The sequence below is a fragment of the Pholcus phalangioides genome, unplaced genomic scaffold (assembly GCF_987345545.1).
Source record: "Pholcus phalangioides strain wild (caught in Gottingen) unplaced genomic scaffold, Ppha-v1.0 ptg000004l_1, whole genome shotgun sequence".
Lineage (NCBI taxonomy): Eukaryota > Metazoa > Arthropoda > Arachnida > Araneae > Pholcidae > Pholcus > Pholcus phalangioides.
In genome coordinates, this window is record NW_028301597.1 from 5123314 (window position 1) to 5150775 (window position 27462).

Below are 27462 nucleotides of genomic sequence, written 5' to 3' on the forward strand. Positions count from 1 at the left end.
TTTTGCAAAATACATTTCTGTTTACTACAATTTTTAGCATATGTTTATTTCTACACCCTGTACTAATTTTAGTAGTAATTAGCAAATTTCATTTAAAACAATAAATTTCAATTACTGGCAAAATTTAGTGATATCCGTATTTAGGATCACAATTTCCTGCATTCTCCTCGATGATGTATGGTGAGCCTAGGAATAAAAATATAATTTCATTTGAACCCATGTATATATTACTAATATGAGTTACAACAATTTTAATAACTTTATCAAGCGTACCTTCGGATCACCTCTGGTTCATGGAGCATAGGTTGAGAAATGCTGACCTAAAAGATTCAAATATTTTATTCAGATTTTTAATATAATTAAGTAGCAAAGTGTTTTTTCCCTCCCAGATTTTAGCAGATTTATATGTTTTGTTTCTTTCCAATAAGCCATTAATGAATTACTTGCAGGTTTTGAAGAGACGTAAACTAACTAGCAGCAGGGGTGTAAGCAATATTATATTGAATATTCATGGAGGTAAGCGACATGGACTGTCTCTAGAAAATGGTGTGTATGTGAGTCGTATTACTCCTGGATCAGTTGCTGCTCGTGAATGCTCAGTTGCAGTGGGAGATAGACTACTGGCTGTAAGAATCTCCAGCTATTATAACTTTCAATGAGCTATCAGATGATTAAATAAAATTTTAAAAATTCAGAATTTTAAATTTCTGAAATTATTTCTTTAAAATGTCATGTACTATCAAATATAATTTCATAGGTATGTGCATGTGTGCAATAAGCATAATATGTGTTTGCCATAAATTTCCACACCAAGTGTTTCGCTTAAAAAAATCTACTTATAAGTATCATTATTATCTTTTTCAAAGGCGTTAAAGTTTTTGAGCTAGTATTATTAAAACCATGCACTAATTTAATAGAAGTTCTTGTGGGGAACTTCTGGTTCATGTCAGGAGAAAGTTGTTTATGCTATACTTTATTTTGTTCATGCTAAATAATGCTTACTGTCCCATATTAGATAAAATAATAATTGGTTAGACTTCACAAATTAATGCAAACTTTGTATTACAAAATTTCATGTTCAAAAAATTGTAACATGCTAATTATTTTATTTCTTAGGTAAATGGTAAATCAGTTGAGAATGTGCAAGGAGCCGAAGACTTATTTGATTTGTCAAGTTCCACCTTGACACTGCAAGTTTTGAAATGCATACCTTGCCCAAGTTCCCCTCCTAGCTGCTGTTTTTCTAACAATCAGATCACAGAGGATAGGAAAAAAGGCTCCAGTCCTAAGAACAGCAATGGTAATAATTCTGTTTTATCTTCCTTTCATTACATCATCCAGGTGACCCCCCCCCCCCACCCAATTAACTGGTATATCAGTGATTCCTGTGAGATCTTTGTGGGATACCATGGGATATTTTTGGAATAAAATTATTTTATACCTAATTGTATAGACAGAGCAGTGGTTGCCAATCATTTTGTCAAAGGAATTTAGCATGCTGCAGAAGTGTGTCAAGATGAAGTAGAGGTATCGCAAATGTAAAAGGCCTTTGAAAAGTTGTGTTGTCTGAACCATGGCTTTGTCAATGGTAACTGCATTGTAGATGTATCATTTTATTGCTTGAAAGCTTATGAAATCATTCTATAAATTCATTCAACCCATATTATTTTTTTACCAACTGCTCTGCAGCATACTTGAAATGATGAAATCCATTCTGGATTCTTCGTGCATGTGTTATTCTAGTCATTTGCCTCCCTGTTTACTCTGGCAATATTTGATGCATTTCTTTTGCTGACATTCTGTCAAGAAACAAACTTCATCATTTCAAGCTGCAAATATTTTGAATCAGTTAAATTTCATCCTTATATACAAGGTTTGTTCAAAAAAGTATCCAACATTTGTTCATAAAAAATATATATTCAGATACACCAATCTTACACTAATCTCCTTCAATGTAGTCCCCTTGGACTGCTGCCACACCTTTCTCCTAACAGTTCTGTCACTGTTGAAAGCAGCACTGGAATGCCTCATTTTCAGCTTGAAGAAGAGCCAGAAGTCACACGTAGCCATGTCAGAGCCTGACAAAGCACAGGTCTGTTGTGTTTGGCCAGGAAACACTGTATCAAATATGAAGAATTGATAGGTGCATTATCTCCCTTGGATTTAAATCCCGCTGGTGCCACTGTGGTGGCTGACTAAAATTGGTTTCCTGCGGTTCCCAACTTCACAACGCAAATGCGAGCTGATCTCCCCTTTAAAAAGTCTTGCCCCAGAGAACAACGGGACTACATCTGGTACAAATATTCAGTCATTACACTTCACTTCTAAAATATAAATGGCAACACTGAATAATTAGACACAAAACTAGATACACGCTCAGACTGCTAGGTACACACACTTACACTTCTGGCACAACTCACTGGGTAGTAAATTGCCCATGGCTATAGACTGGAGTTGTGCTCGGTTTGAAAGAAAGAAAGGTTCATTATCGTGATGGAGCTGCCTGTTGCCCAGAGGACCTGCCGTTTGCATCTTGCAGGCAATGAAGAATCTCTAGATCAGTGGTTTTCAACCTTTTTTCGTCCATGCCCACCAAAATCCTACTTTCCCCTCCCCCCCGACGAAACTTCATAGTTCCATAGCAAAGTGCCCCCAACCATCATTTTTTGCTTTTCCTCCTTGACCCCTTTCCAGGGGTCTTTGCTTTGCCTCCCCCAATTTTTGTCTACTTTTGATTAGTTAAAAGTAATGGTTCTTAATCAGAGGTTCTCTGAGAGACTTTGGGGGAGGGGGTCTGTGAACTTGGATGAGCAAACAATTGACTCATTATTTTGCATTGCTCAGAATATAAATTTTTGAAGGAGTTCATGGCCTTCATTTTCTTGTAACGGGGGGTCCGTGGACTTTATCTTACTGGCATAAATTTTCCATGGAACACAAAAGATCAAGAACCCTTAGTCAAATCCCTTCCACTGAAAAATAAAAGAAAGAAGTCATCAAGAAATTGTTAAAAATAACAATTTGAACTGATATAAAAAATGAAGGGAGGTCAGAAGGTTCCAGAAGCCTTCATAGAAAAATTGCCACTCAAATCGTGCCCTTGGGGAGCATGGGGGCCCTCACGTTGGGAATCACCGCTGTAGATAGTACCTTTTGGTGATGGGTGTGGTGTGTGTACTCGTGATGAACCACGGCACTGAAGTCAAAGAAGACAGCAGCATGACTTGAACATTGCTGCAGACCTACCTTACTTTTTATGGTTTCAGGGAGATTGAATGTTTTCATTGTGATGACTTCAACTTAGTTTCTGGGTCCTACCCATCAACCCAGGACTCATCGCCTGAGAGAAAGTTGTGTCCACAGTCACCAGCATGTCCTGTGCAATCTCCAAACAAAATTTCTTCTGTTTGATCATTGACAGCTTTGGCACAAACTTTGCTGAGATTCTCTTGAAGCCCCAAATCCTCAGTCCAAATGAATGAATCTAAAACCAATGCTCACCTTGTCTGCAGTCACTAATCATAATCTCTGATAATCCCGCTTCACCACTGTTGACCTTATTTGGTCAATGAGAATTTCATTTCTGGATATTGAAGGCCTATCTAAGAACATGCTTCACACTACACTGATGTGCAGCTGTCTTGAAGCGTTTGTACCACTTCTTTTTCTGTGTGGTGCCCATTGCTCTATCCCTGAAGGCTTGATGAATCTGGCAGATCATTTTCACTTGGGCATCACCAAACTTTACTCAAAATTTAATGTAGTAGCATTGTTCAAGTTTTTCTGTCATTTTATCAAAAATGGAAATTTGACAGTGCTTACTTACACTTCCTCACTCACCGACAGTCTGCTGGTGACTGGTAGTGTTCGCAGGCAGTAAAAAATCCATGCATGCACTTTAGGATTATGTGCACCAAACCATGCCTTTGTTGCTTCATTGGCTTATCTACAAAAAATTATGGTTGGGTATTTTTTGAACAAAATTTGTATTCCTTTCTATTGCTATCTCACAATGAATGGATATAATACTTATGGCTGTTAACATGCAAGCACATGTTAAAACGATGCTTATTTGGAAAATGGTATTCTCTGTGCTTCACAGACCGGTTTTTTGTGGGAAAATGTAGCCACTGCTCTTTGGGCTGTTAAAAAATAACAGCCATGTTAACGCATGTGCGATTAGTATGTTTTCAGACTTTTTTTCCCACTTTTCTGTAATATTTATTTTGTGGACGTGGATTTTTTGGGATACGTTTCAAAAATTTAAATTTTATTCACGAACTCTGAATTCATTTCATTTTTTTTCCTTCTTTCTCTTGGTAAGTCTGTTTTGTGGACAAAAAAAAATGTTTTTTCACTATTTTTTGACAATTCTAATGCAGTTGAATCCTGTTTTAATAAATACTGTTATAGCAAAAAAATATTGTTCTAACGAACACTTTTCTAATCCCCCAGCTAAGTTTACATAGGAACATTGCAAAAACCTGGAATTGCCTTATAACGAAATTTCGTTATAACGAAGTGATTTCTCCAGTATCTTGGAGTTCATTATAACCGGATTTGACTGAACAATTTAGATTACAAGGACTTAGAAAAAAAAATTTTTTTTTTTTTAGTAATTTCTTTTGCAAAATTTGAATTCCTTCCTTTGGTTTCTTTCTTGGGTACTTCATAGTTTCATGAAATGCATATCATTTTTGGACAATTCAAAGTTAATTTTGCGGATTACCAAACATACGTATAAACAGTGGATCTGTCCCGCCTATAACATTTTTTTTAAACCATCATGGGAAAACGCTTTAAACGGAAAATCTTATCGAGAATGAATAGAGTTGGAACCATGGCCCCCCTACAAGGGGCGGGACTAACAGGGCTCCAGTCCCGGGACAATTACCGTAATTTTTTTTCATGCTGTAAATGCACTAAAGAAGGGGCCGTCAAAGATCCCAGCCTAGGGGTCCTGTTTCAGGATGTGGGGGACATGAAATAGTTAGTCTTAATATGTGAGAAAAAGTTGTGGGGATGTTATAAGCACATCAGCTGTATATGTAATATTAATAATAATGAAGACATTCAAATCTGTTTTTGTATATGTATATACATATATTAGAAGCTTGAATTCTATTTCATTGTCATTGCATTCAATTTGTTCTGTTCGTTTGGTAATTAAAATATGCTTTAAATTATTGAAAGAAAAAAAATTGATCATTGTTAAATTTTTTTCCTGTATTTTTGATGATTCAAAGTGATTCACTGATTAAAATTTCTAGAGGTTTTTTCAGAAAGCATTATAAATTTCATATGGAACATAATTTCTCATCTGTTTTTCAGATGTTTGGTTCTCTTCCTATGGCTAGTGTCATGTCGGAACCGTGTACTATAGTTATACTGTGCCATTTCATTATGTATTTAAATGTTACACGGCACTGTATATATTTTGTATAACTGCAAAATTTGGATAACTATATAAATTATGTACTTATTGGATGCTTATTATGAGTATGCATTTAAGCATTTTGAGTACAACTCTTAATGATATAAAAAAAAAATTCTAGTTTAGCTTCTCAATGTAAAGATAAATTGTGCTTCTTGATACAATCTGTTTGTAGTCCAATGTTATTAGTAATGTAATGCGCAGATGAAAATGTATTTCCATTTTCTTGTTTCCAAGATTTTTTCAGCACACAAATCTCTGATACGAGGCAGTATGTTTTGGGATATACCTTGAATATAGACTTTTACATTTTTCCTGCATAATAATGAACACATAAAACATGTTTTTTTGTAGTGTAAAGACACTGTACTCTGAAAATAATGTTTAAAAATTAAAACTGGAAAAAAAAATTAAAAATTTTGAAAAAAATTAGTCAATTAAACTTTCAAAACTATGATTGCTATTTATTGTACTCATAAATATATTGATAGAATAATTAAAAGGCAGAATATAGCGTGAGACCCTCTTGTTGTAGGGTGATTTCATACAAATTATCAAATTATCTTTTGTGAAAAAGTGGAGAACCTGAGAAGGGGGGGGGGGGGATTTTCATAAATTCTTAACCTATTTTTTATGTTTTGCAATTAAAAGAGAGAACTGTCTAGTTAGTACCACATTTGAAGAAATAGTTGCTATTCATATAAATTAATAATTTTATATACTGATTAAATGAAAACATTAAATTGATACATAATTTTTTCAAACTTCTCAAAAACGTTATTTTAGCCTTATGACATCACATCGTATGTTAAACAAATTGGACAATCATAAATTGAAAAAAAACATTCAGAAAAATTAAAGTATTTGTATGCTCAACATTGGGTCATAAAAATAGAGGACGGGATTAATCAACTGACTTTATAATTGCTTTAAATTAACCATCATACCATCAATAAGTTGCGCAAAATTTTTTTTGGAATGTAATTTTTTCTACATTTTTAATAATTATACACTTGCAAATGATGATTTCACAAGGAAATAGCATATTCTCTTCCCATCCCCATTGGTATTATTTACAAACAGCACAGAGTATTGTTTACACACCGGCATTTCTTTGATGGCTCAATCAAATATACATACATAAACCTCTGCTTTTGAAAGGAAAAGTAATATGTATTTTTATATGGAAAAAGAGAAATTGACTTTTCTTTCGTGAAATCATCAGACATTAATATTTTTTCAGCATTTGCAATAATATTGTTATAAAAAAGCAGCACCAGTTGGCACATGGGAAAATCGGGTGGGAATGCAGAAAGAGCATCAGCCCTGGGCCGGGGTTGATCATAAATTTTTTGTTTTTACATTGTAAATTTACTTTCAATGGGCCCGCAATAAATCCTGGCCGTGGGGACCTTGGTTGTGGGATAATCAGGGACCATTCAAGTGCATTATGTATCACACTTGGATACTTAAATTTGTTTATATAATAATTTTATAAAAAGAAAATGAATAACTGTTAAATAAACTTTACATACCTCATTAATTACTTAAGAATCGTAATCGTATTCCTCCATATCTTCCAGAAATGTGATCGAGCATGTTTCTTGTCACGAGGTGAAACGTATGAATAGCTATACCACCGTCACAAACATCTGTTTCTTGAAATTTCTCTAATTCGTTACTTTATTCAACAAAATAAAACTACCAATAATAAAAACAAATAACATCTTGCAAAGATAATCAATGCGATCGTCCTCTATCTTGTTTTCAAAAACGCTCACAGCAGCAGAGGAAAAAAGAAAGAACACTTGATCTTTTATTGACGAATCAGCATCAAGATGATCATCATCACTCGTTAAATGCCATGGACTTGTCACAGCTGCTCACTGTTTTGTAGAGAATACAAATCTTTTCTAACATGCACTTTAACATTCACCTGCATGTTATTCAATTGGCCGTTTGACAATCGCTCCATGAATATGGTCATTAACAGTGCATAGACATCTAACAGAAATGCTGGCAGAGACATTGTTTGATGATGATTTGTTTAGTGACATTGAATCATTAATAGCTCTTTTTTTTTCCTAAAAACACACAGAATTTGTAAAAAAGTTTGGGTGGGGAAATAGAGAGCTATGTTTCAGTATTGCTGTCTAAGACTCAGATTTCTTAATTCACTTTTTTGATTTCTTTTATATATCTCTTTGTTTTACGAAAACTAATCATCTCTCATTTTTTTCTCCTCTGGCAGGTAGTGATAGTGTTCCAGCATCTCCTGCAGAAGATGGTAGCATACATCACTCGAGTCCATCATCGTCCAGTGAATCAGCCTCTAAAACTTCAAAAGATTACAGCTTGAAATCAGTGGAAACTAAAAAGAATTCATCTAGCACTGAACGTCCTCCTTCATCTCCCATTTTCCGGCATAGAAAAGCAGCATCAGATGATCGTAGTAAATATCCATCATCTCAACCTACTTTGTTGGATAGGGCATACCACAAGTTGTTTGGAGAGAAAAGATTCTTGAAAGAAAAAAAACGCTCTCCATCATCATCTGGTCGTGATGAAGAAGATCCAATTGCTGAACTGGATTCTGTTCTTGAAGTTCACAGCAAACCATTGGTCAAACAAAGCTCAAAAAAGCAAGAAAAGAATGGTGGTACATGGCCGAAGTACAAAGGTCCACTAATACAATATAATGAAATAGGCACTGTCACCAGATTTCCAAGTCGTAAAAAGTCAGAGAGGAAGTCTCTAGCTACTGTGAATAAACAGTTTAGTTTGTATGAAGGGGGTGTGAAACATAACTCCAAACCACCTAATTCACGGGGTAGTAGTGTTCTTGAAGATTCTAGTGATAATGAAAACCATAGTCATTGCTCTGTAAGTATGGACAGAGAGAGGATTTCAGTGTTTGTTGATTGCCAGCGCAAACATCAAAATTCAGATTGCTCAAAAATAACTAGTATTCCTATAAAATCTTCTGCTGCGATACCCACCCAAACATCAAGTTCCGGTTCATCGTATACTTCTCCTGAAATAGGAAGTCCATTGAAACCAGATCAGAGTAATGAACAGTTGAATAATATGAGGCCATCTCCTTACAATGGTAGCGCCAGTCCCAACTCTCTCCTCGATTATTCTGTTGTGTCTGCATATCGAAATAAAGATGTCCTAGAATACTACAAAAATCGAAGCAGAACACGCCCTAGGTCAGCTCATTTCGGAGGTACAGATTCTGACTGTTTAAGTTCTCTAGAGTCAAACATCTCCAGTCCATCCTATGGTAAAAATATGGGAAGCAATGGATTGGAAAGAACTAGTTTCAGCAACACAGAAGGAATGCCTTTGTCTTTCTCTCCACACAGTCGACCGCTTAGTACACATTCTGGACACATGTATCCTGTTGTTCCCTCTACTTTGACAGCATCCGTCATTAGTCCATCAAACCTTTTGCGCAGCAATGCACCATTTTATACAATCAGCAGTGGACAGCGTGGGTTGACTCATTCTCATCATCCTCATAACCACAGTGTGGGCTCTGCTTGTGGAAATCATGGCAATGCTTTAGTGGTGTCACCTTTACCTTCATCATCACGTTATTCAACCCCTCCTAGTTTTTCTGTCTACACGTCAAGATGTGGTGACTCTTTATTAACAGCATCAGCAACTGACTCTATGTTAGCTGAATCCAGATCTTTTCATACATGTGCAGATGCTGGACGATATACTTTGAAAGATAATGGTAGACATAGTTTTACACCATCGCCTTCTCCTTGCCCATCTCAGTATAGTTACTCTAATCCATCTCCTACTCAAAGTATTGACTTGCCTCATTACCATCCTATGAGCACCTCTTGTCAAAACCAAAAACGTGTTGTACCTGCTCATTCCCATATGCACACAATTTATAGAGATGATTCATATAGCCCAGCAGTAGTTGATGGTTTATTGACGTATCCAAAGCGAAACCAACGAATTCGTATACCTTCAAATCCCAGTGTGACATCTAAATCTTCAGCTGGTAAAGTGTCCAGCAGCTCCATCGAGAAAGCTTCCTCAGTCTCAGAAAGAAGCAGCCCATTGCCTCCATTCACTGTAGAGTGGCTAAATCAGGATGGCACACCAGCTGTGTCTCAAGAATTCAGGGGACGCATGTAAGTTCTGAAATAATTTATTGCTAACAGATATTAATTTATTTTGTCTAAAAAAATGGAATGTAGACTACATTTCTCTCTTTATTATCAAAACACATATCCTTGAATACTAGCTTTTTAAAGTGAATGCAGTGGACTGTCTCAAATTACTAGGATGGGTCAAACCAAAGCCACCTAGTATAGAGAACTTTGGTTATACTAAAGACAATTCCTGAAAATATAAAAAATAACAGTCTGGCAGTTGCTGACAGATTTATTTTGTTTGGAATAAATACCTAAAAATACTAAGTACTCTGTACATATCCTGGGGTCTAATCGTATGCCACTTGCCAAATTTTTTTAGCTTACCTGGGTTTGCTGTGAACAGTTTCACAGCTACTAGGATTTTATTGAAGATCATGGCCTTATCCTACAAATCAGCATCAGAAATAAGTGCTCCTTGGGTGCATACATGACTGTCTGAAACAGCTCTTGTATACAATATTAACTGTGGTGTGACAAAAATGATTCTTGTAACAGCACACATGATTTTCTTATTACTTTGGTTTTTGACTGAATGGTTTGATTGATTGGTTTTTCTTTTCAGCCCTAAGCCTGGTGATTTAAGAAGCATATGTATTGAAAAAAGTTCAGAGCCTTTGGGAATTCAAATTAGTGGTGGCGCGAATGGGGGAATCTTTGTGTCATCTGTAACTGAAAACAGTCTGGCTGCACAAGCTGGCTTACAAATTGGAGATCATCTACTTGAGGTTTGATTAATTATTGTGTTGATTTATACTGATTAAAAATAAAGAGCTTACTACTTCTTCTTTATAGATAAAACACTTAAAGATTACAAAATATCCAGGAAAATATATAACAAAAAAGAATAGTCTAATTTAAACATAAAGTTTCTGAATATATTTGACTATGTCCAAAGACTCATCTGATTTTTATGGTTTCAAATAATTGTTTGTTGCTTTCGATATATCATGTTCAGGAACTGCACCATTCGCGTTACCAACCATTACAATATTTTGTTCATTAATTTTACGGTGATGCATATTATCAGAGTACTTTTTTTTTTCCTGTGAGTAGCAAATTTTTCATCTGTGGGTGATATGGTGATTGTTTCTTCTCAAATCAGTGAAATTTGCTCATGTGAGCTATATGATGATGCAAATTATATGCAGGAAGTCGCTATAATTGAAGTTGTGCTCTCAGTGTATAGTGATATAATATATATATATAAGATGAATTTGGACAGAATCCAAATAGCATATAAGGCAAAATCATGTTAATGGTCATTTCTCGGTAATAGGCATTTATAGATTTTTCTGTCATAAGTATTTTGCAAGTTTTCAGTTATTTTCATATTAACACAAAAGAGAGAAATTGGGGAACCAATATTTTTCTGGAAAAAGGGGTGTATAAAAGATTACATTGTTAGAATATATTTATTTACAATGAAAAATTAATTATTTCAGGTGTGTGGAATAAATATGCGCAGTGCAATTTATCGGCATGCTGCCAATGTTCTTAGACAATGTGTAGATAGCATTACAATACTTGTGCAATACAATCCTGAAAGTAAGTTTCAAATTTTATTTAATTCTTGGTGCATCACAAGCTTCTTTTTTTTCAACTTTTTCATGTAGGTTTAGTTTCCCTACTTTTATTTTTTTTTATCTGCTCCCACAACTAACTTTTTGCTCTGTATCAGTGTTTCATCTAATTCTCTTACCTTTGCAGACCTGTTCTTTCCCAGAACTGCTTGACAATATATTTGGCAGTAAGAGGATGTGTGCAGTACAACACAAAAGTATCGTGCTTTCAATTTGGAAGCTACATGGGAGCATTTGAACACATAACATACAAACCTCACAGACATTCATGTAAACATTATAGACTACATACACAACACTTTCTGCATGTATAAATTTGTCGGAAGTTCTTCAGAGGAATGTTGTAAGAGATTCATATTTGGTTTGGTTGTCATCTTATCAAATGCATTGAATCAATCAACTGATAAAAAGAAAATCACCATTATCATATTTGCGAGCACATAAGATGCACTCGTATTTTATAAACATTTTGTAAACTCTCAAACTCTTTGTACTGTTGCATGAGATATGCTCTGTTTTTCAGACCTATCTTCTACAGAGAAAGTGTCTTATTTTCTGTCACAAATGGTAATTAACAATAAGAAATGGACTATACTTAAGTTTTATACCCAGAACTTTTATTTTTCTTTTACATGATTCAATGAATCATTAATTTTTTTTTAACTTGCAGAATATCAAGAAATAATGGCTGAGAATGATGGATCAAGTGAAGATATATCACCTTGTGAAACACCTGTTTTGCCACCAAAATCAAGTCACATGAAATCTCACAGCGTGTCAATCGAAGATATTCCTGGCTCTGCTGCTTCAACTTTGACTAAGAAAAAAAACAATCTGAGGTAACAAAACAGGATTATGGATCATAGATTTCTATGTAGCAGCCCCAAAGTAGAATGGTTTGTATTGTTCTGCAATGAGCCCTCAGCTGACTGGAAATGTTTTATGGTAAAAATTACCATAATAGTGTTTTCTACACTTTTCTTGAAACTCTTTCGGATTGGTTTGCTGTAGCACTGATTTTTCTGTGACATACGCCGTAGATTTTGGCGTATTCTGCTTTGGGGTGGAGCATGTAATTGAAAAAAACAACACACATGCCCTGTCAAAATGCCTATGCATGCTGGGTAAATTAAAGCCCTGGTGTGATCTAAAACTTATAATATAGGTTATAATTTAAAGAAAACGAAGTAAACATGTTGATTAAATAAATGAAATTTATGTATACAGGATTAAAACAATGCAAATTTCGGCTTAGATATCCAACAAACTTTAATTAATCTTTTTTGCTAGAATTTCAATTTATGTTGATTGAATTTATTCATACGCTAATTCTGCTTGTCGAGGTTTTTTTTTAACATGAACACAGATTTAATAGTTTTCAATTTTTGACTGCTGATTTCCGATCTGACCTCAAAAATAACCATTACTTCCAGTTTTTTGTTAATTTTATAAGACCAAAAATACTGATTTATTTGAAGAAGTAAGTCTATTGAATATTTAAAAAAAATTTATATTTCATTTAGTCTGTTGCCCAGTGAAAAGCGGAAGAGCATGAGAATTTCCATTGCTCCAGAAGCTCGTTTGATAGTTTTAAAAAAGACCACTTCCAACCTAGGAATAAGCCTTGTTGGTGGAAATGCAGTCGGCATATTTGTTCATGCAATTCAAGATGACTCCCCAGCTCAAGACAATTTGAAAACTGGTGATCAAATATTAGAGGTACAGCATATGTTTTTAAATTTTAATTCAGATTTATTTTCTTCCCTACATATCCTACACCTTCACTTTATTTTCAACAAAAAAAATTAATAAATATATAAATGAATATATTATTATTATTATTTTTTTTTTTTTGTAATGAATACAGATCATTTAGTTATGGAACTGTTCATTAAAAAAGTTACTGTTCATTTTGGTTATTTTGGAAGTACCTTCCTAGCATACACAAAATATGTTTTATATACAGAGTTGCCAACTACTGCATATTGTCCGTAATTTCTATGGGCAACCGCTATAAACTACGGAGCTAAGGGAGACACTCTCAATAATACAGAAATCGGTTTAAATAAAATATACAGGTATGTGAGAGAAGACAAACTCAGAGTCCATCTCTTTTGTCTATGCGCGGAAGGCAATCTGTGAAGTCGTGCCTAAATCGGTCACTCTACTCGATGCCCAAATGCGTAAAAACCTGTTTTATCACCCAAATTCAGATTTTGATTGATTTTTATAATTTGTGTGTTTTAGTTCCCCTTTTGATCTTTCATTTTATACAATCAAAAAATTTATAAAGAAAATTTTCCCGTTATGTTTTTTGGAATTGCACATGTCCATAAAAGCAACATAAAAATTAAAATTGTATTCCTCCATAAAAATAGGTTATTTAAAAAAATGAAATTGATGGCGTATGTGTTGAAATGTTTGATTTTTTTGTTTTTGTAAATTAAGTTTGGAATCTCGCATGTTCAGGCAAAAAAAAAAAGCAAGTGCTTTCATGAAAAAAAAAAAAAAATTTTATCAATAAACTCAATGTTTCCAGTTATGAATATTGGCTGTTGAAAGGTTAATGAGTTATGACTGCCTGTTGTACATTAATATGAATTTGTTTTTTTCCATTATGGGTTTTTTTTTCATCTTGAAAACTTTCATTCTGTGTGTTAATCTAAATCATAGGTGGTGAACCTGGGTATGTATTACCAAAATCGTTGTACTCTGAGTGGCAGAATTACTCTGTAAAAAAAATTTTTTTTAAAGGAGTAATTTGTAAATTAGGACTTCTGATGTCAATATAGTGAAGACTACTACCGTCAAAAGTGACTAAATTCAAGCCCTCAGTATCATGTTTGTTAATTTTGGTTCTAAATTTTTGAATACTGTATTTTTCAGTATAATGGCATAGATCTTCGCCACGCAACTGCCGAAGAAGCAGCATATGAACTTGCCAAGCCTGCAGATACTGTGAAAATTTTAGCACTTCACAATTTTGAAAGTTAGTATTCTTATTTTTCATTTTGTAGTTTAACCATATCAATTAATCCTGCTTCTTTTATTAACTCATTAATGATCAGAAACAAGATATCTCTTGCCCTGTGTAATTGGAAGAAATACATTCAAGCTTTCTCTCCCTTCCTGTGGGATTCTTCATTAGTAACCTTGTAAATGAAGATTGTCTTTTGTTTTTCCTTTTACGAACTTATAATTCCCTTACCTCAGCATTATAAATTTTTATCTTTTCTTCCTCGGTACAATCCAACGATTTAAAAAATATAGTATAACATACATAGGGAAAGGATACCTGGGCGAGGGAGAAAGAATGGAAACGTGCTTTCCTCTCATCTTTTCTCCTCCATTTCCCATGTGTAAACAATGATATTAGTTTTTGAGATTTATCTCTGTTCAACTGAACGTTGTCGTCAAAATTTGTTGCCACAAGCCTGTGCGTATAAAGGTGTAAATGATTTGCATCAAACATCATCTTCAAGCTAAGATTGATGAAAGTGCGAATTTTGTTTTTGTCATTCATGGTAGTTAAAATATTCATGTGATTTTACATGTCAAAACAAAAGGGCTGAGAGATCACATTTATGATTTTAATTTTTTTTAATAATTAGAAAATAATATGTGTACAGACAAAAACACATTAGAGGAATTCAAAAGTTTAGTATAATTCAATTCAAAATTTAAAGCAATGTATAAGTACCAGGGTTGTAGGGATTTAAATCAATTGATGTAAATCAGCGATTTAAGTCATGATTTAAATCAACTGATTTTTTTTTAAAAATCACTGATTTAAATCAATTTTTTTCAGATATGAAAAATTATCTGTTGTAATTGAATAAAATTATTTATGCAGCTCTAAAGTGATTTAAATTTTTATTAAATTATTTTAAAAATATCTATTAATTTAAATATTATATTTTCAAATATTTTTTTAAATATTATAATATATATATTAATATGTATATCAAATATCAGAGATACCATAGTCGTACCAATTTAGCTGATTAATGGTTACCCAAGATTTACAATGAAGTTAGAGGATGTAAAGTTGACTTATAAAATCAAAAATTGCATGGCGGTGGATGGATATGCATAATGAATAAATTCTGTGCATTATCAAACAGTGTGGTAAAGCCATCCATGTTGATACTATCGACACATCCGGCTTATCACATGCTGGAAATTATTTAGCAAATGTAGTTTTTAGTTCAGCGAAGTCAACAGAAGAAAACTTCAAATGTAACATCAAGTTTTGTTACTGCAAATATGGTTTCTTCCAGAAAGACTCTGGATAAAAAGCTTAGCTTTTCTGGACTTACACTTATGTTAAAAATTCGTCAGTTGTTACCAAAGTTTGTGAAGACCACAGATCTCAGATAGTAACATCTCTAGTGAAATCTTAAATATTGATTCAAAAAGAAATGTCAAGGACATGATTGCAATTCTGAAACCAATAGCCAAAATTAATGATTTTGTACAAAAGAACACACACAACTGCTATATACCGGAATGTATATTGGCATGGAAAAAGCTGCAATTGAAGATAAAAGAAGCATCAACATCAAACAATAAAAAGGTTTTGCCATCAGAGTATAAAAATATATATGAACAATCATTAACAGATGCACACTTTGATGCATTTATTCTAAGCTCATCAGTGTTTACTTCTAATAGGGAATTAATGTCACAAAAGAAGAGAGAAATAAGGGTCGTATCAAATATCTAATTTATCAAACAAAAATGTCGTTCTGGTTTCTTGGCAATTACATTAAAGTTTTTGGGAAAGTTAGTACCATTTTCATGCTAAAAAAAAATTTCGTCAGTTGTTACCAAAGTTTGTGAAGACCACAGATCTCAGATAGTAACATCTCTAGTGAAATCTTAAATATTGATTCAAAAAGAAATGTCAAGGACATGATTGCAATTCTGAAACCAATAGCCAAAATTAATGATTTTGTACAAAAGAACACACACAACTGCTATATACCGGAATGTATATTGGCATGGAAAAAGCTGCAATTGAAGATAAAAGAAGCATCAACATCAAACAATAAAAAGGTTTTGCCATCAGAGTATAAAAATATATATGAACAATCATTAACAGATGCACACTTTGATGCATTTATTCTAAGCTCATCAGTGTTTACTTCTAATAGGGAATTAATGTCACAAAAGAAGAGAGAAATAAGGGTCGTATCAAATATCTAATTTATCAAACAAAAATGTCGTTCTGGTTTCTTGGCAATTACATTAAAGTTTTTGGGAAAGTTAGTACCATTTTCATGCTAAAAAAAAATTTCACCCTAAGGTTGTTGATACAATGTCTGATTTTGGAATCAGTGGTTGAATAGTTTTATAATGTTTTGAGTAAAGATACAATTTCAGAGCTTGATATGCAGGGCAACTAGGGGGGAGCAGGTAGGTCTCGTGCCCGGGACGCTGGACACGAGGGGGCGCAAATTTCATTCTGAAACCTCTCCTTCAACATTACAAGAGGGCATCAAAATGCGCTCTTGCCCCGGGTGACCAAGCATCTAGTTGCGGCCCTGGCGATATGTGATTTGTAAACATGCTAACTACAGCCAAATCATTGATGCCTGTGTTGAAAGGATTTTTTCAAGGTGCAGTTCATTCCAAATAGCCATTAAAAAGGCCTGACTGAGGATGGCAAAATTTTGTTCCTTTTAGGTATTTTTATTTCATTTCCTCACACACACAATGCCTACATCCAAGCACTACTTCATGAAACACAAATTCCGCCTCCTCAACACCTTCATCCAAATTTTCCTTTATGGTGCTCTGCTCGTACCATGCCGCCCTCGTAAGTAGAGAACAAGGGTGCATTTATAAGATACCCGTCATCTCCAATAAGTCCAAGTTATCAGTCAGTCATTAAAAAGGCAGACAAAGATTTGTTGATCATTCATTGACATTCTTTTGAGCATCAATTATAGTGATGATAGTATATGGAATCCTAAAAGTAGAGGGGTGAAAATTAAAGTTTGTCAGAATGAGGGGATATGAAACATCTTTTTCAAGCAATTGCAGATAGATAGCCATCTAGCATACCACAAAGCTATCCTCAGCTGGACACTGAGTGGTCTGTTGAGGAGGGTTGGGTCAGAAAATCAAATAAAGAATGATTGTTGTAGTGTATTTTTTTATGACTTTCAAGAAGGGTGTCCATCCATTGCCTTTGCGGGAAAGAAAGAAATAGTATTATGCTAATTACTGCTGGAAAATGAAAGGTGGGAGAATGGCACCACCTGTTTTCTTAGGGATATTTGTTAACCTTTCCCCCCCCCCCCCCCTCCCATGCTGAGGCTTGCCAATATGGTTCTTTAGGCAGGGTCATAAATACAAATCAATGAAAAACAGAAATTTTAAGAGTTTCACGAAAACAAGCATATTATGATTTTTTTTGTGTTTATCCAATTTGTCATAAGCTTGTGTTGCATCATTATAAGGTTTCGAGATTAATACAATGTCACTTATTGAATCTAACATTATATTTTTTATATTTTACAATCTAAAAGAAGGTAAAACTTTTTTGTACTGCTTTTTTTTTTTTCAATTTTAATTTAAAATATCAAATACAAACTTTAACAGAAACTTATTTGGTTACTAAAGGAAAAAAAATAAAAATAAAGAGTAATAAAATATATAGAAAAATAAATTAATAAAAGCATGCTTTGTTTTTTATAATTGCAATGATAAATTAGTGCTATGTGTTTGTTTAGTGTGGAATGTAGAGTTTGATAATAATTTGGTGACTATAATTATCTCTATACTAAAAGCGGAAAATGTTCAGCTATACAAAATATCTATATCATTACATATGTGTGGTACATCAAAATTCAAAACATAAATTTTGAGGTCCCAAGATATTGGATGGCCTTTGTCGTAGCAATCTTCATTGCATTATACGTGTGCATCATTCAATATTTAAACGCACTCTCGGTTTCCTTGTTAGACTTATATATCATTCAAGACAATTGAATAATCCACGTTAGATTTACCCAAAATTCCAAAACGAACACGACTATATGCGTTTCAGAACTATATGAAGTTCCTTCATCAGTAGCAGAAACAAAGAAGAAAGAAAATATTGAAAAACTCCTTATAGCGGGAGTTACTCGCTGTAACTCCCACTCGCGCAGCGAGTAACTCCCGCTATAAGGATTTTTTCAATATTTTTTTCTTCTTTGTTTCTGCTACTGATGAAGGAACTTCATATAGTTCCAAAACACGTATAGCCGTGTTCATTTTGGAATTTTGGGTAAATCTAACATTGATTATACAATTTTATTATCAAACCCAAAAGGTAATTCATTTCTATCATTCAAGATGCCATGTTGAGACTTAGTATAAATGTGAACATTGCATAACTGGAATGCCTTTGAAATTAGCCCAGCTCCCCCCCCCCCCCCCATATACAGTATATTCCATTTACAGTGTTTTCCGGCATAGTATTACTTATTTTCATAGTTCCAACTCTATTAATTCTCATTAAGATTCCCTTTTTAAAGCAACAATCAACAGGAGAAATGTAATTTTAAATATATTCAAGAATGTCTTATTGCCATTTGGTTTGCTGATTTGGGTTTCTATATCTAATCAAAGCAGATAATGTATTGATACTTCCTCCAAGGTTGAACCTTGGACTTTGATTCAATTCTAAAAGAGCATATGGCCACATTTCAAACAATTTAGATCTTTTTATTTGAGACTCGCTGCATCTGCTAATTTCTCAGAATAGTGCAATAAATTCTCACGTAAGTGTTCACTTTGAAATGTTCATAACCAGCTCTCAATGCTTCTCTTCTCTTCGTATCTGTCAATCTAAAGTTTATAGTTTTTGGACTGATAATACGCATGAAAAACTAGGTCAGTGAGAGAAGTGTTTTCACAATCTGCGAAAATTTTGTGCTAATTTGATATTTGGAAATAATGTCCAAAGATTTTGAGTTCAAGTTGAAGTAAAAATGTCAAATAATTGAAATTGTGCATTGCATAAATTAAATATTTTAAAATTGAAAATTATGTGGATGAATCCTGACCAAAGCCAAATGTCTCATAATGTGAATGTCATGTAAGTGAGAGACTTATAAATATGGTCTCACTGAGTCACGGATTGCCCACAAGGGGAATTTATAGACATTTATGCACAACCGAGCCCCTCTTGGTCTTTCTTTTATTTCCTTCCTAAAGTTCCTCCTTTTGAAGGTAGTTTGTCATCCAACGAGACATCACATTTCCATGTTGAATGTGAATCTCACCGCATCAAAATTAAAGTCAGCAAACCAATAATTTTCTTATTTGAAACCTGATTATTTATAATTTCTGATGGGTTTGAAATTCTGATAATAAATCATTATATATATACAAATTATTTAAACTTTTTTTTTTTTCAAAATACAGTTTTGTCACTACATAAATTATTCAAACAATTATTACAAAATTTTCACAATTATTATTATTAATTCTGATTAGGGCTACAACATCAATCTATATTCTTGATAAATGTATTATGACTAAAAATGATGTGAAAGGTTGAGCTGTCAATTGTGTGGCTGCTTTCTCATTTCTTTTTTATCTGCATGAAGAGAATAAATTTAATAAAACTGCTTACTACCATTTTTGGAGATTTTTATCATTATAGGAATACATATTTAGAAAGCTACAACTCATAGTTCTGAATAAAATATGTATAAACATTTACCCAAGAAAAACTAATTTGTAAATAATACAAATTTCATCCCATACCGTGACTAAGTTCGCCTCAGCAATAATATTTAAAAACTTTCTTTCTTACACTATTTTGTTTTTTCATGCTAATTTTTTTGTTATTGGTTACCAGTTACTTTTGGCATGGCCTGAACAGAAAGTTTATCATCAGTCATTCATTTAGCACATTAAGCATCTGTGATAAGCCAGAGTTTGAATTAAAATATTTAAACATAGTCCCCACAGTATTGAATTTTGAAAAATAAGATAAAATCTCTTTAGTGAGATTGTGTTTTATATATATATATATTGTTTTCCAGAAGGGAAAAAATGTAACCCACATAACTTTTTAATGCCTTAATAGCTGCACGGCAAAAGAAAGTAGCTTTAATAACTTCATTAAAAAACTTTGTTAGTTTCACTTTTACGTAAGTCAAGTTTCAAGAAGTGTGATTTTATTTTATGTGCTTCTAAACAATAGAATTCTTTTATGCAGGATATAAAGAGATTCAAGATCAACCTGGTGATTCTTTTTACATACGAGCGTTATTTGATAGATTGAATATAAATGGATCCTTAGCATTCCAAAAGGATGATATTTTGTATGTCGATAATACTATGTATAATGGTGTTCCTGGACTTTGGCAAGCTTGGCTGGTTGACGACGAAGGGGAAAAAGTTAAATGTGGATTCATACCTAGCAAGTACAAGTGAGTTTTTTTTTCTTTCTCTCTCTCTCTCTCTCTCTCCCTCCTTTCCCCCCCCCCACTCACTCACACAATGAATTTTAATTAATACTATTTTATAAATGCTCTATATTTCAATCTGATGACTAGAGCCTAGAATATATGCATTTGCATATTTTGTCCTTTAATCAAAGAATTTTCAGAATAAGTGCATATTTTGAAGGTTCATTAAAAGCTCAATCACTTTTTATAATTTATTAATATTAATATTTTCATAACATACTGTGTTTTCCCCCCACAGTGGTGTGTTATAGCAGTGAGATTGCGTAAAGCAGGGGATACCTGTAATTGATTAGGCTTATATAGTTATGAGTAGAGCCCGGATTATATGCACTAAAAAAGTGACGAAATATGCTCTAAAAATATGCAAATATGCACTTGAAAATGCCAAAATATGCACTTAAAAATGCCAAAATATGCACCTAAAAATGTGGAGATATGCACTTAAAATGCCGAAATATGCACTTAAAAATGCCAAAATATGCATTAAAACCCAAAATATACACTAAAAAATCATGAAAAAGGTGAAAATTATCAAAAATGAGAAAATATACATTAAAAAAAAATCACTATGCAAAAAAGCAGATATGCTTTTAAAATGAATATTTTCTATTTCTTAGTGCATATTCATTTACAAAAAATTATCCCCATATTTACCTGCATAGGCAAAAAACTTCTACATATTTTTTATTAAGGCATTTTTAATTTCTAGTTTGTTGTAGCTGCTCAGTAACGGAATAACCAGTAATAAAAGAATTTCAACACTATTTCTAAAAGAATTGAACGCTTTTGACATATTTCTAAAAATAGCCTTAATAATAGAACACTTGATATTTGGAAAATATTAACATCTCTATTAATTCCCTAAATTCCACCTGCGGCAGCGAAAACCCGATGTTATAAAAATAGTGAACCCCCCCCCCCCCCCTCAGATGCGGTCACCCTTTTTTTACGGCCAAATAATATTTTCACCTCGTATAACAGAAGTATTCATTTCAAATCCCTGATCAACGGCCACCCCTCATTTACGAAAAAAAATTTTTTATCCCGCCCGTCAACGCAAAAGAGAAGTTTTACTGTATTATTAGAAATATTTATTTGAAAGATCATAAAAAAAGTGTGTGATTACGCTTGAATAAACTTTCAAAAATATGCATTTATTCTGAAAATTCTTCAATTTTATGCATTAATGCTAAAAAAGGCCAAAATGTGCAAATGCATATGCACATATGCATTTGCATATAATCCGGGCTCTAGTTATGAGTTTGCGTTATCACATTTATAATGATGTAATTGTTTCATCCCAAAGAGTTGAAGAAGAATTGATGATGAAGCGAAGTCTTGGGGACCTTGATGGAGTAGATGGTGGAAGGCGTGGATCCACAGCTGCTCGCCGCAGTTTCTTCAGGCGTAAGCGTCATCATCGGAGTAACTCCAGAGACAGTAAGGAGTTGGCATCTTTCTCTGATGTGTCTATTAACAGTTGCAGTGATTCTGGAATATTGGGTGAAGAAGTGGTTCCACTCACATACCAAAGAGTTGAGAAACAACAATGTATGAACATCTTTTTTTATTTAATTTTATCAAGTACATAATCTCTTTAGTTTAAATTTATTATATCCAACATTTTATGGAGAAAAAAAAATAATTTAGCTCAACTTGTGCTGTTATTAAAAAAAAATACTTAACAACTACATATAATAAATATGCATGAGTGTAATGAAAAAAAAATCATAATTTGTTGTGGATAATCCGTTCATTGTACATTTAAAAAAACCATCTGAATGTGAAGATTTTTGTGGGCTGCTTAATATCTGCAGCATTTTTTCCCTGACAGTTTAGAAAATAAGTAAATATTTATGCTAATAAATTTAAAAGATGCAGTAGATTCTCGATAATCTAACTGTTCTTTAATCCACTTTTTTTACAGGAAAACATGTATACAAACATGACCCATAAATATGCGGACAAAATAAAAACATGACAGACAAATGAAAAAAAAAGATAGCATACGCTGTGTGTGTGGGGCCTGAAGCAACTATATACTATATGTGTGCCCCTATAAATGCAGTAGAGGGTGCTGTGATACATCTTATCTTATGAGGGTTGTTGGCTCTTGCATATGTGAGGAAATGGAAAATATCACCACATCTTCATTCATCTGCTGCTTATGGGAGAACAATACCAAACAATAATCTGTATTGTAACACACCCATCACATCTATACAGTTCAGTCTTTGCTTCAATTTGATTCTGTTTCATTTATGATAGTGTCTTGTATGTACCCCTGTTGTTTCTCTTGTATGTGTGCAGTGTCAATGCTGTCAAAACAAAAACATAAAGCATTAACCATTTAAGCTGCAATTAGAAATTATTGAAAATAATTCCTTCAAACTGTCATATCTTTTTTTAATGAAGTAGGCTTTCTTAAGATTTTCAGCAGGTGCAACCTAACAGGTGTAGGGAAAAGTTTCCCATTGAGAAATCAACTTTACAAAATATCCAGGGTTATCAATGCTAAAATGAGAGGCTTTCATGAAGGTGAGATGAACTCTCGCTCAGAAAAATAAAATTATTAAAAAGCTTGAGAAAGTGGGAAGTTGGTTGACCTTGCCAAGGAATATGCTCTTAAGCAACCCCAGTTTTTTTACTCAAATGGAATAATACAGTTGTATGTGTATTATTCCATACACACACACACATACAGGATGATTCAAAACTCGAATATACAAACTTTTAGGGGAGGTAGAAAACACAAAAACAAAACACAATCACATAGGGATTTATGACCAGAAACCTTAACCTGACCAGTTGGAAGATAAACTTCTCCTGGTTTGAGTTGAAAACTCCAAAAATTGCAGCGGTTCTGACGTGCAAATTGATCGTCGAACCTAGGTATAGGGGTGAAAGTTGGAGGATAAACGAAGATGCAGAAATGACAAGCCAATGATAGGTGAAAAAACTCTTTATTTAGCTATATTTTACACGAGGACAGTGCATGTGAAGTTTCACAAGTGCTCCAAGTTCTTACCATCCACAGTTATGCACACTTCACAACAGCAACGCTTTGATTGTCAAACCCTTTTAAAAATGATAGTGGATAGCAGTGCACCCTCAAATTTATTTCTTCTAAGTACAACATGAAACTGAAAATAGAATCCTACTGCAATAAGGTGGAAGTGAGCATGAATTATATATACAAGTTCACTAACTGAAGGATGTGCCTAGAACAGGATATGCATTGAGCTACTGAAAGGGGCAAATAACTTATAGAAAGGAAAAATAAGTCATAAATGTTAATGTTATGATGTATTAATACTTGAGAGTAAATAATGGTTAATATTTTCTTGATTAGATATAAAATTGTAACAAGTGTTGAAAAAAAAAGTTCTGTAAGTACAGTGATACCTCGGCTAACAAATGCCTTAGCTTACAAATTTTTCAGCTAACAAAGATTTTTCATGATTTTTCTGCCTCAGCTAAATACGGATTCAGCTAATGAACATTTTTTATGATATGACGTATAAAATAGCCATGTCATGAGCTGAATTTTCGCACCAATCATCATCAGAATTACTGTTGCTAGAGTCTGATTAACTCATGTCTACCTCAGAATTTTTTTCAGATGTACCTACACTTTTTCTGAAATTCTTTGAACCATTTCATATAAAATGAAAGATCCTGCCAAAATAGAAAATGCATTGAAAAAAAGGGGCAGCTCTTGTTTTCAGAGCATGTGTTTCAGTGCAAGACTCTTAACATTGAACTGAACAGTCTGGACATTCTAAGGGCTTATCTTTTCCATCTGTATGTATCGGAGACAGAATTGAGCGAACTAAATCACAAATAGATGGGGAAATTACTATATATGAACTATACTATATTTTTACTATACAAACTCGACTGGGTTGTGTTAACACCAACTTTAGTAGACTAAAGCTGGTGTGTGTGTATAAAAAATAAACAGATCTTCAGTACCTTCATCGTCCTGTAAATTCTCATTTATCCAATTTTGAAGCTGTTCATTTATTGGCTCTTGTTCAGTTTTTGTTTTTTTTATACCACTCCTTGGTGTTTTAAAAAACTTACCTTTAAGTTTTGGGCAGAAGTTGGAACAAATCAAACACTTTTCCATAGAAATCTATGGGAAATCATGCTTGAGCTAATGAACATGATTCCAGAACAAATCATCATCGTTAGCCAAGGTATCACTGTAATATCAAAATACAATATGTCATTGTTAAATTTGATTGTCAGCATCATGGTAATAAAAATCGATCAGTTATTAGTTTTTTAATATTTATTTAAATAATAAATTGCATTATTAAAACTCAATATCAATCATTTAAAATTACCAATTCCACTATTTTCAATCAAAAACAGCAATTTTATTTATAATTTCGATGGATTTTAAGAAAATTAATATTCGGCTGCAGAATATTCGGCCAAAACATTAGCCAAATATTTGGATATTCGGCCAAATCATTATTCGTCCCATCACTACTTCGAAGTAAAAAAATTTGTATCAACAGATAAAATGCTGCCAACACAAATTATTATACGAGAAATTATAGTAATCTTTCTGCTTCAATCTGGAAAAATTATAATGTATTAACAAGAAAAAATTTTTCTTTCGAATTATCTTTTAAACTTTCAATCATATTACTAACAAACACTGGAAAATAAATCGGGTGGAAAGAGGGGGTTAAAAAACTTGTTAATTTTTAATGTAGTTGTACCATTTGATTTTTTAGCATTCTTTTATTTGAATGGTCACTATTTTTATACTTTTTCCTTTTCAAATTTCAGATCTTACTTTGCGTCCAGTGATTATAGTGGGACCATTAACAGAAGCTGTTGTTGAGCAGTTGGAACAAGATTTCCCTCATCTTTTTCAGCGATGCATTCCAGAAAGAATGAAAGGATCTCAGTCAATGATGGAGCGGGGGTTACACGAGCTCAAATTTGTGGACTTTCGTCGTCGTGGCAATTATTTTGAATGTACTATGGTAGCTGGTATAAAAGAACTTTGTGATAAAGTAAGTCACAAACAAAACATTGGAACAGTTATATATTTCTCATATAATTTACACACACTAATTATATTAGATGGCATGTTATAAACCAACGTGTTTTTGCAAACTAGTCCTCTGGTACCAAACAATATGTCATTCCTGTTTGAATTTTTTCCCATTTCTATTCTTCAAGTCTGAGTTAATAAAAACAAACCTCAACTGTACTTAACTTATTCCAATGAAATTTACAACCCCCCCCCCCTTTTTATTTATTTATTTTTTTAATTGTCACCAACATATAACTTCTTTTGGACATAGCTTCCATTTCCAACAGCTGAGAAGGCATTCTAGTAACTATGAGGTGTATCTCAACTAATACTCAAACTTTTATGAAGCAGGTTATAAAACTTTTTGCTGCTATGGTTACTTTAACTTGACTGTGTGCATGGGATCTATTAAACCCCAATCCTTATAAAAGAGACTTTTCATCTTAACCGACGCATGAGAACATCTCTATTCTTTCAGTAACATAGTTCAAATTTGTAATATCAATAGTGCCACTAAAAACACTCGTCATAAATTTATTTTAAGGAAAATTAATTGGGATCTCTGCATGTTTATGCATGATTTTTGAAATTTTGTTAAAGTTTGCCTTGAAACCAGTGCCTGGTATTTTTCAAGATGGTATGTGATGGTTGTGTTTAAAAAAGAGACAACATCCAATCCAGTGGTAAACTAATCAAGTTGAAGAGCAGACATTTTTCCAAAACCCATTAAAAAAATTTAAACAGGTGGGTCCGCTATGTGCTAAAAACAGTTAATTGGCAAATGACAACAGTAAGGTAAAATGTGAAATCAAATCAGTAAGGCCATCTTTAGACACTGTTTTCCTCATGACTGCCCAATCTTTGTTGCATATCTACCACTGTTCCTTATAAGTTGCGCACACAAAATCCACCATCAAGTAAATATGACATATTTTCAAAAATAAATGGATTCATGCACATAATATCAAAACTGTAGGGAACATTGATATCAATCAACTTCTAGGTGTCACTAGTCCAGGAGATATCGTCTGCATTAATTTTAAATTTGTTTGGAATTGATTGGATGAAATGTGAAAATATCTGGGGGAAAGAATTATGTCATTACACATATTAATTCAGTTTTTTTTTTGTTTTTTTTAGAATTTTCACGCTCTCTTGGACTGTAGTCTTTCAGCTGTTGAACGCTTGAATCAGTGTAATTTGTACCCCATCGTGATATTTTTGAAATACAAATCAACAAAACAGATCAGGTGAGTCTTACTTCATGTTTGTAATTGCTAATATTTTTCTTATGTACAGTCAAAATTATGGCATGTATCATTTCTTGAACATTTCTCTCTTACTGATATGAATTATAGAGGTCTGGTTAGATTTAAAATACAGAATTTTTTGCATTTCCAGAGTTTTTTTCACATTATATACTTTCAACAGTGTCCTTGTAATAAATACCCTTAAAATGTATTTTTTTCATCAGCAGATTGTGGCAAAAATTTAAAAACTGTCTTAAAATTATGGTAAATACTTCAAAAAAATCTTATGAATGTGATTTTAAATTGACTGAATTGTTATCTTTTTTATTGTAAAAAAAACATTGTCCATAAAAAAATTGTAAGGAAAAACAAGGTTAATATGGGTTGAAGGAAAACCTGGCATTGTTGGGAAATGCAATTATTGGTAAAAATTTGAATGAAAATCATTATTTAAAAAACTCAGAAATTAAAGACAACGAGCA

The 27462-nt window shown here is 33.2% G+C and overlaps 1 protein-coding gene across 1 annotated transcript in view; it reads left to right on the plus strand.

The window, feature by feature from the left end:
• The window catches only part of Dlg5 (MAGUK family member discs large 5), a 63773-nt gene that overhangs the window by 31435 nt on the left and 4876 nt on the right, over positions 1-27462 (plus strand). Inside the window, exons 13-24 of the mRNA XM_089255910.1 lie at positions 450-626; positions 1117-1300; positions 7686-9591; positions 10178-10340; positions 11058-11160; positions 11866-12034; positions 12719-12914; positions 14082-14184; positions 20419-20632; positions 21978-22222; positions 25478-25707; positions 26871-26980. Coding sequence (XP_089112036.1) covers positions 450-626; positions 1117-1300; positions 7686-9591; positions 10178-10340; positions 11058-11160; positions 11866-12034; positions 12719-12914; positions 14082-14184; positions 20419-20632; positions 21978-22222; positions 25478-25707; positions 26871-26980 — 3800 coding nt within the window. The remainder of the gene's footprint in view (positions 1-449; positions 627-1116; positions 1301-7685; positions 9592-10177; positions 10341-11057; positions 11161-11865; positions 12035-12718; positions 12915-14081; positions 14185-20418; positions 20633-21977; positions 22223-25477; positions 25708-26870; positions 26981-27462) is intronic.